The sequence below is a fragment of the Carettochelys insculpta genome, chromosome 4 (assembly GCF_033958435.1).
Source record: "Carettochelys insculpta isolate YL-2023 chromosome 4, ASM3395843v1, whole genome shotgun sequence".
NCBI lineage: Eukaryota > Metazoa > Chordata > Testudines > Carettochelyidae > Carettochelys > Carettochelys insculpta.
Window position 1 is genome coordinate 34,598,879 of NC_134140.1, and position 15,021 is coordinate 34,613,899.

Here is a 15,021-nt window from a genome sequence, read left to right on the forward strand (position 1 = left end):
ATCCTTCATAAAAAATTCCCCATGTTCATTTATTGACCAGGAACAAGGGGACTGGCACATGCAGTCAGCCTAAGGTGGAAAACAGACATCGGTATGCAATGAGTACAATGATATGGGAGCAGCAACTGGGCACCTCCTATCAGAAGATGTTCATAATGAGCAACTGCCTCCACGCACCATCCTGTCAGCCCATAAAATGGCATTACAAAGAAAGATTGGCTAGTTACAAGATCTACAAGGTAGCGTGTAACTATACTGCAGTACACACGCAGGCTCTTAACCAGTAAATATAGATCAAATGCTAAACAAAATTGATCCTGTCATCCATATCAATCTTTTATTAGGAGGAGCATTGAAAGGGCATGAAAGAACACACCACCTCTTATGGGGAGGAGGTAATTTTCCCTGATCAATTAGGCTGACAGTGACTGCCATGAACAGATGGTAACACCCATGTTCAGGGTCCAAATACAAAGGGCTCACAATCTTTTCCACACACAGAGCGAACTGTGCTCTGACTTAGTGAATTTTGTAAGAAGATGGCCTGGTGTTTCTATGTATTTTTAACCTTCTAAATAGATTTTAAGCATAATAATATGGAGTTTGCTTCTGTGGACGTGTGATGCCAATGAGAAAAAAATCTACACAACAGCTTATCCTGGTAATCATAGTGATTCTCCAAAGCTATGTTCTCAATTCTAATCTCTTTTTATTAGGTGATAATTTATTATATCAGGATGGAATTCAAAGTAGGCATGACACTGTACAATGTGTACACTTTTCATCAATGAAAAAAAAGGAATTACTAATAGCCATGAAGTAAGTGAGGCTAACCGAATAGCAAAAGGGGCCAGTGTCTAAGGCAATAATGGAGCCCCCCAGAAACCTGCATGTCTGAACAAATGAGACTTGCAGAATCAACAAGGTGTCAATAAGAACAGAAAAAACAGACTTGGATATTCTGGTTTGAACTAAGCAAGAAAGGGACGATTTTTAAAGATGGTCTGTACAAAATATCAAGTAGCTGCTTCTGTTTACATGGATGCTAGAGGTTCTCTCAAGTGGAAGGAAAAAAGCTACACACGGTATCACAGTGGGATATGAACAAAATGCAGTGGTTCTCAAACTCGGGTCCACAGACCCCTGGATGCCTGTAGTTGTACTCCACAAGACATATCCAGGATCCACAACCCCACTGATCAGCTCCTCCCTCTCTGTGCCTCCTGCACATTGCAAAACAGCTGCTCAGTGATACCTGTGCAAGAGGAGCTGGGAAAGAGGAGGAAGAGTGGGGATGGGATGTATTTGAGGGAGGAGGTGGAAAGAGGTGGGGAAGAGCAGAAAGGGGAAGAGGTGGGATGCAGGTGGAGCTCTGGGGATCGGATATAGTAGGGGCAGAGCTTGGGGCTGAGCAGGTTTTGAACACATTGAGTGAAAATCAGAAGCCAGCACTGAGGTCTATGAAACTTTTAAAGTCAAAATGGGGGCCATCAGGTTGCTGAAGTTTGAGAACTGCTGCTGTAATATGTTGTAGGTACAATGAAATAGTTTTATACTGCGCTTAAAAAAATCACATCTCTTCTGAATGGTTGCATTAAATTGTTGTGTTTTTTTTTTAAATCCAAGAAAGCTGCCTTTCCAACAGCAACTTAAAAACAACAAAACAAGCAGTTAACCATGACCCTGCCAACATACTTTCAATCTAAAAAGCGAGGCTGTACCGTTTTTCTTGTTTGCCTGGTGACTTATCTACCAATTAACTGCTATCTGCAACAAAGTAAATGATAATTGCTACAAGGCAAATCATAATAATTAAAAGGAATATATATAACAAACTACATTATTGCCTGGACTGCTTTATTACCTGATAATGTCTTTAGTGAAACCAGGAGACTCATATTACAGGAGAGTGGAATTGTGCCAAGGTGACCCTCTCTACATCAAACACTATTTGTCCATAGCTATTTTTAGTGACAAATCTGGTTAGATCTCATCAGCTACTGTACAGCCATGGTCTAATAATCCAATGAAGCGAGGACACCGTCAAGGTTTTAGATTTTTACAATAATGCATGACGAGTTCGTAGCACAAAACATTTAAGAAAATTGTCTATACTTATTTGTATAAATGACTGGCTTATACCTTGGTATTTCCCTTCTTGCCACTATTTCCACATCAAATTACCTACCCACCCATAGCACGAATATTGCAAACATATCTAATTTCTACCTATGAATCACTGTGAACTGCATCCTATCTATGTATTTGCAAGTGTAACTCCTATGTCTGAAGATGAGTTCCTACTACATGATCTTGCACTGCTATTTCTGTTCTCAAGGGCTGAAGCTATACACTCACATCTTCTGGACAAGAAGTCGAAGTCAGTAATGTGTCACTCCCTCAGATATTAATGCCTGCATCTTTACAACCCGCCCCCCCCCCCGCGTGCAGTAAGGCATTTCACAAATGGGAAAATGGGGACTGAATGATTAATGTCAAAATTCCTAAAAATATCCAGTGTTTTATTGATGGAGGCCCCTTCAAGCTGCCACGGTGCTGACTTTTCACAGGTGCTGAGTACTGGCTTCTCCCACAGAGCTGAACTGCAGTTTTGAGTGCTCAGCACATCTGAAAAGTAGGCTTTATTGGGTATGGTCAGGTCTGAGGAAATGAGGAACACAACTAGCAGCCAGCTGTTACAATTCTAGTTAAAGTGACTTGCTCACCATCATGAAGTCTGTGACAAACCCAAAGAGATACAACTGTTCTGCTGGGTTTTAGTCACTTGCTTTACCCATTAGGCAATGCTTTTACTTCCTGCAGTCCCTGCTTCCTTCACTATACAATTCCCAGGCCGATGCAGTATGTGTGGCAGGACTGGCTCACTGTGGATCACAGTTCAATCAGTTATTCAAATCGCTGAATACTATTTGTCCTGATCTACCTTGACTTAATTAGAGGTCAGCATCATGTCATTTGATTTCATTTTCCAAAGCCATGTTCAATCATCATATTGATAATACAGACAAGCCCCTTAAGGGTTTTAAGTCTTTTCATCAGATCTTATTACCCGCACTCAGCCTTACCTCCTTGTGACAGGCACTGTGTAAGTATTTCTTCTTTTGGACTATAATGGACAGAGGTACACTACTCAGTTCCTACACCCCTCCTGATTCCCCAGTATCCAGCTGTCTGTATTACCCAAGCAGTGTGGCAACCAGTGTCCTAACGATCTTGACAGGAAGTTTTTCATAATGTCCAACCTAAGCCACACTGGCCTTAATTTAAGCCCATTGCTTTTGTTCTCTCCTCAGAAGGTAAAGCAGAATAATTTTTCTCCCTTCTCCTTGTAACCTTCTTTGTACTTGAAAACCGTTGTGTCCCTCCTCAGTCTTCTTTTCCCCAAAGTAAGGAAACATTTGTTTTTCTAGACTTCTAATCGTTTGTGTTGCTTTTGTTTGGACTTTCTCCAACCTTTCCTGAAATCTGGGACCCAGAACTGGACACAACATTCCAAGAAGGCCTAATGAGCTTAAAGGAGAAGCATTGCTTTTTTGTATCTTGTTCACACCACTCCTGGTAATACATCACAGAATGATATTTGCTTTTTTGTGTGTTACATACTTTTTGTTTTGATAGTTCATTCATATTTAGCTTTTGCGTCACAATGAGCCCCTGACCTAGAGCCTAGAAATCAGCAGATGTCTGATTCACATTTACTGTCATTTTTGCAGACTGTGAATCCGATGCAGATACAACCATGCAGGACTCTAATCTCTGGTGGTGCCTGGCCACTGGGTCTGTCTTGGGCATCCCAAGGACACAGGGTGGTGTCAGGGCTGATGGCAGGTTGGAGCTGGAGCTGTCCAGCAGCTGCTCACTGTGCTGCTTCCTATCTAGCAGGTCAGACCCCTCAGGCTGCACCAGCTTCCCCACCATCGCCCAGCCCAACACTGGCCACACTCCCAGTCCATGCCCACTGACTCCTGAGTTGCGGGACCCACCCCAGCCATGGGGATTGCAGCAAGCAGCCACCTACCTCTACAACCCATTGGGATGCAATGTGTATTGCTGCTGCCATGTCAGTCACTCGTGAGCCCCTTGGAGCACCATGTGATGCGAGGACCTCCCCGCAGAACCCTCCTTCAGTCCAACCCTTCTCCTCAAGAACCCACCCCACTGTCCCTACACTGTCCCTTACCCCCATTCCTTGCCCTCCTGCTGCCTCTTCCTGCAAGACCTCTGTCCTCCACCCCGTCAACCTTTGTGAGATGGCGTGCTCCTGAGAGTGGGGATGTGGATACAAACAAAGGACAGCTAGTGGATTGTGGCTGTGATAGCCAGTTGAGCCTGATGGATGCAGATCCCCATTATTCTATCTGTACAGGACTCTACCCAGACCACTTTCCACAGTACTCCTCTACAGGCAGTCACTTCCCATTTTGTACATGTGCAGCTCATTGATCCTTCTGAAATGGAGTATGTTGCATTGGTCCATTGAATTTCATCCTATTTACTTCAGAACATTTCTTCAGTTTGTCCAGATAATTTTGAACTTTAATCTTATCCTCCAAAGCAGCTGCAGTTATCTCCTAGCTTGGTATAATCTGCAAACTTTACAAACTATGCCATTACTGAAATTATTGACAAAGATTTTTAACAGACTGGACCCCACTGATTATTCACTTCCAGTTTGATTCTGAACCACTGACATTTATTCGGGAAACAGTTTTCCCATCACTTATGCACCTTCCTTTTAGTAGCTTCATCTAGGCTGTATTGCCCTAGTTTGATTACGGTACCAGTCATGCAAGGTAGTACCTAAAGCCTTACTAAAGTCAAGACATGCTACATATACTGCTTCCCCCACATCCACCAGGCTTGTTATCCTGTCAAAGAATGCTGAATTATACTTATCACCTTATCTTGTAGATGTTTGCAAACTGATGGATTAATTATTTGCTTCTGGATACTGAAGTTAAGATGTAATTCCCTGTACTTTATTAGGCACTGGTGACTTGAAGACATTTAATTTTTATAAGTAATGTTTAAATAGTTATTTCCCTATTTTAGTCACTGATCCTACTTCATTTTCAGTGGCATTCACTGTGTTAGACATCCAATCACTACCCACCTTTTTGGTGAAAACAAAACCAAACAAACAAGCATTTAACACTTCCACCTTCTCCATATTTTCTATTATTTCCCCCTCACCCACTGACTAGTGAGTCTACCCCATCCTTGGTCCAGAGCAACTTTTTGCACCTTAATCACATGGTTACTGCAAACCTGACTTTGATGCAACATTAAAATGCTGAGCATGTTTAGTTTCCTTTAAAGATTCCAAAAGCAGCAATTTTGACATAAACAACTGAAGTCTGTATTCACATACAACATTACAGTAAATCACAGAAATGCACAGAACCACAGAATACTAGAAACGGAAGGGACTTCCAGAGTTCATCAAGTCAATTCCCCTGCCCTCAAGGCAGGGCCAAGCACCATCTGTAATCCCTGTTAGATATTTATCCATCTTGTTACTAAACATTGCCAGCGATGGAGATTCTAGAACCACCCTAACAATTTATTCCAGTACTTAACCACCCTGACAGTTAGGAAATGTTTCCTAATGTCCAACCTAAACCTTCCTTGCTGCAATTTAGGCATGCGTGCGCACACAGACACACTTTTCCATGTGATAAAAGAGCACTAGGAAGGTTTGGAGAACAGTACTTGAAGTAATGTAATTATTTTAAAACATACTATTGAAAACACTTCTGAAGGCCCTCACGTACCTTGGGAAATCAACTATTTCCACTGTAATTTCCCCTGCTTCCGAGCCACCAGCTTTTGAAGGGAGCCAACCTACGAGAGTCAGAAGGAATCTTTCCACTGGTTTTTGATCAGGTCCTGTGCGCCAAAGTGTTTGCAGGCAGTTGTGCCTTTACATGCCCAAACATAGCACAAGAAAACATCAGCCACTTACACACCAAAATCTATCTTTGACAATGTTTAAAATCTCGTACGTCATTTTGGATATTGAAATATTTTCACTTTAAGGAATGCAATGCGGGAAACAAAATAATGTTGGTACTTTAGTAAGCATATATCATAGCTACTGAAGCCAAAATAACCAGTGGGGCACACCTGGCCTTTAAGTGGCACACTGAAAAGTAAAAAAGTTGAAACAATTTACTACCAATTCACTCTAAAAGTTATAGAACCCCACTAAGGAACACTTAAGTGTGTGACTTTGCTCTTCTAAGATCAAAGGCGCTATATTTGCAGCTAAAAGTATAGGTTTAAATTGCCTGCAAGATCACAACCTCATACCACAGCCTAAACTTGGCACAATGAATGAGGCTCTGTATGGGTACAAAGGCTCACCCACATCGGTTTGTCGTCAGGCTCAGGACCCAAAACTGGGGTATGTCTACACTAGGAAATTAGTTCAAATTTGTTAAGGTCAATTTCTGAGCAATTTTGTGAGTCGAGGGTGCACATCCACATGTGCAAAAAGTTGACAGACTGTTTTCCCATTAAGACTGCCAGGTTCAATTTAGTCAGCAATCTAAAGTGGGTACCGGTTCCTGCTGCCCCACTGCATTGTGGGTTTCTGTCCCCATGTGTGATGGGACAAAAATGTGCTGCAGGTAGCTATGGGTTTGTGACACAGCACCCCATAGTGTACTTTGCCCCTACCCCTCCCTGGGGAAAGCAACGGCAAAATGTGTTTTCATACTCTTTTTACCAATCCTTGCAGATACCATTGCAAGGCTAGCATGGAGCCCATGCAGCTTAAAACTGTTGTGGAAAGCGTTATTCTGCTGCGCTATGTTCAGAGCTTAAGTTGCCATGACAGTGATGACAACTCCCATGACACAGACATATACGAATGTGAAAAACTGGAGAGGAGGAATGGGGAGACGCTGGCTGTTCTCGATGCTTCGTACACAGTGGAGTGCTGGTTCTGATGTCGTGAAACAAGCTCAGTCTGGTGGGACTGCATTGTTCTGTGGGTATGGGACAATCAGCAGGGGCTACAAAACTTCTGCACGAGTAAGGCCACTTTCATGGAACTTTGGGAATTGCTTTCCCCTGCCGCCCTGAAGTACTGCGACAGCAAAATGAGACCTGCTCTCATAGTTCAGAAGCACGTGGCTATTGCTGTGGGGAAGCTTGCAACACCAGACAGCTTCTGGTCAGTGGGCAATCAGTTTGGAGTTGGGAAATCTACAGTGGGGGCTATCCGTGATTCAGGGAGCGAAGGCGATCAACACCCTTCTGCAACAAAACACAGTGGCCATTTCGACTTTCTCCGAAAGTGGCATGTTAATAAACACCCCAAAATATGTTAATGAGGCACAGATACAAATTCCCCATGCCTCATTAGCATAAGGTCACATGATTTGGAGTCCAGAAGATGTTCTTCCAGACTCCAAAACAACGTGCAGAAGAACGGCCCCCGGGGGGGTCTGCCGGAAGGAAGTCCTCCTTCTGGAGGCCCCTTCTTCCCAAAAATTTTTGGAGAAAGTGGCATGTGTAGAAACAACCAGTGTGTAATGAGGTAGTGAGGTCTTGCTCTGCCCCTGAAACAGAGGAAGCCTCCCGAAGGCCTTGGTGGATGGGCCTACAGCACCTGTGCACCACCCTCCAAAGAGTGACCCCCGAAGCAGGAAGGCCCAGAGGTGGGGCTTGGGACTACTTAAATGGGTGGCCTCTGAGCTGAGGGCACTGGCCAGGCTCCAGAGAACAGGAGCTGCAGCCACAGACCGCGCGCCAGACTGAATCATCATCCGAACCTGACCCCAGAGAGATGTCTTGGCCCAGAGATCCCTGATCTACCTGGGCCCTCTGACTGCTGTGGGCCTGCTACTGGGGAGGCCCTGATCTGCCCAAGCCTACATACCTGCTGGCACCACCTACCCTGAGGTCCTGGACCTGTCCTAGCCTACGGACCTGCCACAAGCCACCTACCTCAATGACATGAACATGCCTGAGTCTCCGGACCTACCCTCTGCCACTTACCCAGATGATGTGGATTTACCTGACCTCCCAGATGACCCTTAGTGGGACTCAATGCTCATGGAGCTGGAAGCGGGAAGGAGCCCAGGGGACGCCCTGACAGAGCCTATGTCAGTATGTTGCAGCCTGGATCCCCACTGACCAACAGCTGATGCAGCGCACCCCTCCACCCCTCTCTCCCAACCCACCCTGCCTCGGTGGCGTGCCTGCCACTCTGCCTTGCTCCAAGGTAGGCCCTTACATACTGTTGCTTGCTCAGCACTGTTAGAAGGAGATAAGCCTTGCCCCAACAATTGCCATGCCTCTGCTCCAGGGCAAATGACTGACACTATTTGTGTGCTCAGCCCTGCTAACAAGCACCAAAACTTACTGACCGGTGCCCCACACTGCACCAGGCCCTTGTAGACAGTTTGCCTGGTCTGCTACAGGAGAGATGAGCCTTCTGTTAACTGCTGCCCAAGCCTGCTCTAGGGCCAGGGCCTTACAGCAACAGGGAGCCGAACCTCCTGTTAACTCCAGCCCCCGCCCTGCCCTAGGCCAGAGCTTATATACTGACAGCTTGCGCAGTACAGCAACAGGAAGCAAAGCTTCATATTAATGGCCGCCTGCCCTAAAACGGGCACTTCTGAGACTATAACAAGGCGCAGTGACCTTCCCCCACATCAGAGGGGTGAACCCCTAACACAGACCTCTACCCAGTGACTTAATGAAATTTGCAGGACATAGGGGATAGTTTTGCAGCTACAGGGTTCCCCATCTGTGGTGGTGGCCATAGATGGAATGCAACTCTCTATCTTCACATCAGACCACCTGGCCACAGAGCACATAAAGCACAACAGATACTTCATGGTATTGCAAGCATTTGTGGTTCACAAGGGTTGTTTCACAGACATAAATGTGGGATGGTTGGGAAAGGTACATGATGCGCACATTTTTAGGAACGCTAGCCTGCTTACAAAGCTGCAGAATGAGACTTTCTTTGCAGACCAGAAAAGCCACCACTGGAAATGTTAGTAGTGAATCTGGGTGACCTAGCTAACCACTTTCTCCCTTAGCTAATGAAGCCATACACACACAGCCTGGACTACAGTAAGGAAGTTTAACTACAGACTGAGCAAGTGCAGAAAGGTAGTAGAAGGTGCAATTGGCTGCTTAAAAATGGTTCAGGTTCAGGAGTCTCCTAACTTGGTTAGGCCTCAGCTGAAGCAACAGTCCCCTCATGGTGGCAGCCTGCTATGAGCTTCATAAATAATGTGAAAAGTAAGGGGGAAAATTTCATGTGAGGATGGAGGGCCGAGGCAGATCACCTGGCTAGTAATTATGAGCAGCCAAACACCAGGGCAATAAGGAAAGCACAACAAGGGGCACTGCTGATCAGGGAGGCTTTGAAAAACAGCTTTATGAATCACCACACATCAACATGGCAGTCATGTCTATTGCTCTTAAGGAGTTCCCCCGAACGATGTATGCTTGCCTGTAAAGCTTGTAAACTGCTCCCCCACCTGCAACAGCAGCAATAAAGACACTCTTTTTAACTTAATTGTTTTTATTCAGGGGACACTAAAGGAGTTCACGGCAGGGGCCTCAGAGGTAGCTAAGCAAGGACATCTTACTATCACATGTGGGGGAATGTCAGCTGTCTGCACTCAGAAGCATCCATGGAAGTGGAACGCAAGGCTGCTCTTGGCTTCCCCCCCTTGCATTCTGGGGTGCCAAGAAGGGGAGGTTAGGTAACGTGGTGGGGAATACATGTGGTGGTTCATGGGCTGCAGTGGGGCTCTGTGCTCCTGAGCCAGGGACTGCAGGAGCTCTGTTTGCTGCCCCATGAGCTGCAACATTTCCCTCTGGGTCTAAAATGCACACTCTCACGGCTCTCTCCTTTCTTCTCGATCAGCTCGCCTCTCCTCCAGAGTGGCTGTCCTCCACACATTTAACTGTTCCCTCTCCCTGTGGGTGGCTTGCATGTGCTCCAGGAACTTATCTTCCAGCATTTGTTTTCTCCTGCAGATCTGTGCCAGTCTCACAGTTGGGGGGAGGGGCACAAGCACTGATGACAAAGAGCACTGTTGAACACACTGCAAGAAACCATAAGTGAAGGTGATTAAGGAGATACATGTACTGCAGATAAGTTCAACAACACACAAAGGAAGCTAATGGAAGAACCGCTATGAAAGACAGTAGGCATGTTTGAGAACAACAAGAAGCCCTGTGGCACCTTATAGACTAACATTTTGGAGCATAAACTTTCATGGGCAAAGACCCGCTTCATCAGATGCATGTATTCCCTGCAAGGACAAATGTGGCCTTTTAAGGATCCTCTGCACAGCAAGTTCTACACAGAGATTTTCAGTGACCTGCTTGACATGATGCCCTTCCAACCATGGTAAGGTACAGAATGGGGGCATGCTTTCCAAGCCTGTAATTGCAAAAGCACTTTTTGCAGCTGTGCACGCTACAAGCAGATGGGGAGTGGTGAGGGTGCCCTAGGAGCTGCAGAAGGGATGGTCACCGCATGTGCCTTGCTCTCTCAGTCACTATGAAGTCAGTCTCCCCTCCCCCAAGCCCTTGGCTGGGACAGTGGAAGTTTTCCCTTCCTCCTCTGTCTGCTGGGGAAAGGAAGCAGGCAGGGTGGAGTGGGTCTCGGCCACCAAATGGTCTAAAACTGCCACCCCATCCTCCTGGCTTGGACAGTGAAAGTTTTCCTTTCCCCAGCAGCCCAGGGAAGGGCAAGGTCCCTGCATGGCAGAGCAGCTTCTTTGGCTGTACGGCTTGCTCTCTCGGTCACTGCATGGTATAACCTCTCCCTCACCAACCCCTGAGTTCCTATTTGCAGCTTTCTGGGCCACCACATGGCCCCGCTGCTCTGCTGAGACAGTGAAAGTTCTCTACCTCCACCCAGAAACCAGGGGATGGGTGGTCTAGGCATGGCAGCGTAGCCTGTGCTCTCATATAGTAGCTTAATGCTCCTTCCCCTGCTTCTTCTAGATTGCAAACAGTCAGTCTGCTCAGAATAAGAAAAATTGATAATGAACGAAAACTACTCTGTGGTGCCATGATGCCGGATTACTTAGTGGTGGATTGGCGTGGAAAGGTGTCCTATCGAGGAGGTCAGAATAAGACAGGCCTCCCCAAAAACCTCATGAGAAAAATTAAAGAGTACGTGTCTGAGAGCTTTATGGAGATGTGCAAGGACAATCTGTGCTCTGTCCCCAGACATGTTATCAAGTTGTTGCAGGAACCCTGGATTGTGTAGGTACAGCAGCTGCAACAGATCACACCCAATTTCTTTAGCCTGCTTAAGCATTATTAAAAAAAAAGAGTACTCACCAGAAATGCCCTCCTTGCCATCAGGGTCTGGCTATGAAACATCCTGTGATGAGATCCAATGCTACAAATAGCTCCTGGCTGTCTGCCAGACCAGCCACGCCATTCACTCGCTGACCGCTGTTGTCATCATCCTCTTCCTCATCCCTCATGCCCTCCTTGCTTTTGCCAGAGGCTTCCTGAGGAATCTTCCTAGCGGTATAGCAGACACTTTGTGGACAGTGGTTGGGTCACTCCATAAAATTCCATGCAGCTGCTCATAGAAGCACCATGTTTGCAGAGATGACCCAGAATGTCAGTTTGCTTCATTCATCTTCCGGTATGCCTGTCAGAGGTCCTTTATTTTAACACGACACTGCTGGGCGTCCCTGGTGTGTCCTTCTTCCTCCACGCCCTGGAAGATCTTGGTGTACGTGTCCGCATTTCTTTTGCTGCTTCATAGTTTCACCATCACAGATTCATCTCCCTCCCCAGACACAGCAATGAGCTCCTGGATCTCCTGCATGCTCCATGCTGGAGCTCATCTGTGACCCTGAGAATTCATGTCCAGGTGTGCTGCTGAGGTGTGCTGCCCGCCCTGCTCGCCATGCTGGCCAAACAGGAAATGAATTCAAATATCCTGGGCTACTTCTTGCACATCTAGAGAGCAGCAGAGCTGAAAGTGACGGCCAGGGTGGTCACACTGGGGCACTGTAGGACACATCAAGGAGGCCAAGAACGTCAAATTCCACAGCACTCCATCTCCACTACCCTAACGTCAGCCATGCAAGGTTGAATATGGCATTACTCCTTGTCTCAAGTAGGAGTACAAAAGTTGACCTTAAAAGCCCTTAAAATTGAAAGAATGGCCCCCGTAGCGAGGACAGATTTGTTACAAATTCAGCCTAAATCACCTACATTCAAATCACTCTCCAAGTGTAGACCAAGCCTTGGTATATGTAAGCTAAAACAATGTGAAAGTCTGATGAGTCAAACAAAATTAGTGTTTTTCAGAAGTCTAGGGATATTTCCTTCCATCATAATTTTCAGCCCACCCCCCCGCCAATCTCTATCCCCCATGTTTCCCCAAGACTGGTAAGAGACATTCTGCCCTGACATTTCATAATGTATTCTTCAGTCTTCTAGCTTATTTTGTGAGTTTGACACAACCCTGTGTGTTTTGACAGTTAAACACCAAATCTAGAGGTAGCTAAATTAGTGTAGAACCCCCACCTCATTATGCCCACACAAATTCCCACTGATGTGACTGAAATTGTCACAGCATCATGGCTCTGTTTTGGGGAATTGCTTGCAAGGCTATGGCCACGGGCTAAAATCTTGCAATGTTATGCAAGCAGAGACCCAGCACAAGAATTATATCACAGGCAGAAAAGAGGGTTGGTTTTGTTTTTGCTTTGTGTTCTTTTATAAACAGGAAAACAGGATTGTAAAATAGCAAAAGTTGTGTGCATAACACAGTGACAGCATACCACCTGATACTACTTTTAACTCAATTTCTGGAAACTGAATAAAGTTCCAGCTGATAAAAAGTCTCTTTACGTAGGTGCCTGCTATTTTGGGAACTGTATGCATACCATTTGTTAACAACCTGCTACTATCCTTTCTAAGTATAGACAGCTCGGCAGCTTGTTTAAGGTGGGTAAAACAAATAACGTTGCTAATTTAATATAAGAACTGTAACTTCTGCCTACTGAAGCTACAGGCCCAAGTCTGTTTTCCAGAAGTGACATGCCCAATTCTTCTAAAGTAGATGTGTAAGAACTACTGACTGCCACAGAATGGTTATGTTTAAGTGTGATCTGCTCTCAGTCTCGGATTCCTGTTGAGACTCACTCAAAAACTTACAGCAACCTAAGACCTAGGGCCTGGCCCTACAATGTCTGTAGAGGTGGTCCTTTGTGGCTCCTACACGGGAAACTGCAGGATCAAGAGTCAAGTTTTAAGTAAGAATTGCCTTCCTGGAGTTCTCAGGAAGTTAGTCCATACAAGGAAAAACAACTTTAAAGTTCTGTCCAAAAGCAACTTGTGACAATGTCATTTGTATACCTGTGCTGTCCAGTACCAATATTTAACTCTACAGCAACAGAGGCACTACACCCCGGAGGGAAGCAGTGCACTAGTAAGTTTCACCCTGTACATAACTTCTGAAGGGTGCTGAACTCCTGGCAGTCGCACATGAGCAGGGAGAGGGCAATGAACAGCCCCTTAAGCACGACGGAGACTCCTTTCCCACGCCTGGGAAGTACCCACCCGAGGAGTCCCTACAAGCATAGGATGGTTGGAAGAGACAGGCCGCTTATTCCGGGGGAGCCGCTCCAGCCCCGCAGCTCACCCACAGGGCCCCTGCCACGTTGGTGGCCGCAGCGGACCGGGTGGGACCGGCTATCACGCGGCGACTCACACGCCCGGGATCCGGGTGCAAGCAGCCCGCCCCACTCGGCCAGCTGTCACTGCCGCACCTGTGGCGCCGCCCCGCCCGCTGCACTGCGCCAGCACCCGGCCCGGCTCGGCCAAAGCCAGGGCCAGGCCCACGGTGAGCTCCCGGCTCTGCCCGCCCAGCCTCGTGCAGCGCTCTCGGCGGGTCCCCGGCCCAGCTCGGCCCCACCGCACGCCCACGCGGCTGCCCGCCCCCGCTTGGAGCACAGCGCACTGGCAGCTAGCCCGCCGCCGAGGCCGCCTCACCTCGCCCACCAGCCCCTGCCAGTCGCTCTCCGTGCGGCTGAAGCTCATGGCTGCGGCGGGAAACGAGGGCCGCCAAACGTCCGCGCCGGCCGGCTGCTGCGGCCGCCCCCAGAGACTGGCAGTGCAGCGCTCCCCGAGGGGCGGCGCCTCCGCCAACCACCTGCCGAGCCGGAGTCGCCCTGGGAAAGGCCTGCCCCGCCCCTTCCAGCCAGAAGCGCACCCTAGCCCCGCCCCGCCCGCTCCGGCCAGCCCCGCCCCCTGCCTCCTGGTACGCGCAGGCTAGCCCCGCCCCCTGCATTCTGGAACGAGCGCCCCCGCCATGCTCCGCCCCCTCCGGCGGGTCCCGCCCCCTGTCTCCTGATGTGAGCAGCTTAGCCCCGCCCCTCGGCCGGCACCGCCCACAGCGTACTGATACGTATCTGCCCCGCCGCTGCAGACAGATGTGAGCGGTGCGACCTGCGCGTCTGTCTCCTCAACAGGCAGCCGGAGCAAGAGTTGTACTGGCCAGGGACGTATTTCTGCTGGAGCCGGCCCTGCTCCCGCTCCCCAGGCCCAGCCCTCCACCTTTGCCAGGCACCAGCTCCAGAGCGTGCGCGCCCCGTGTTCCGCTCCACAGCAATGCAATGAGCCCTTGAGCCAAGCCCCCGCGATGTGCGGACCCCACCACAAGAAGGGGTTTGGGCTTTTCCGGGTTAGCTGAACCCTGTGCAAGGCAATAGGAGCTAAACAGCGTCTAACGTCTCTGCTCAGCAGTAGCTCTCCCCCTCCTTCAAGGTATTTAATGTATTTCAGCCCACACTGCTGCGGTGTAAAGAAATACTAGCCCCATTTTACAGACAGGGAGCTGAGGGATACAGGTGCTAAATGACTTGCCTAGGATGTCTGGCAGAGCAGAGATTTAACTCCATGTCTCCCACAGTTTAAGCATACCCAAGACCCCCGTCCTTGCTCATTTATAAGGCAGGGAGAAGGCACTCCTTTTATTGATTT

At 47.8% G+C, this 15,021-nt stretch overlaps 1 protein-coding gene across 3 annotated transcripts in view; it reads right to left on the reverse strand.

Moving 5' to 3' along the window:
- Positions 1–14,193, reverse strand: part of CCDC149 (coiled-coil domain containing 149) — a 93,270-nt gene extending 79,077 nt beyond the window's left edge. For all 3 annotated transcript variants that reach the window (XM_074992562.1, XM_074992561.1, XM_074992560.1), the window contains exon 1: positions 14,032–14,193. In XM_074992562.1, coding sequence (XP_074848663.1) covers positions 14,032–14,079 — 48 coding nt within the window. In that variant the 5' untranslated portion in view covers positions 14,080–14,193. The remainder of the gene's footprint in view (positions 1–14,031) is intronic.
- Between the last annotated feature and the right edge of the window lie 828 nt (positions 14,194–15,021).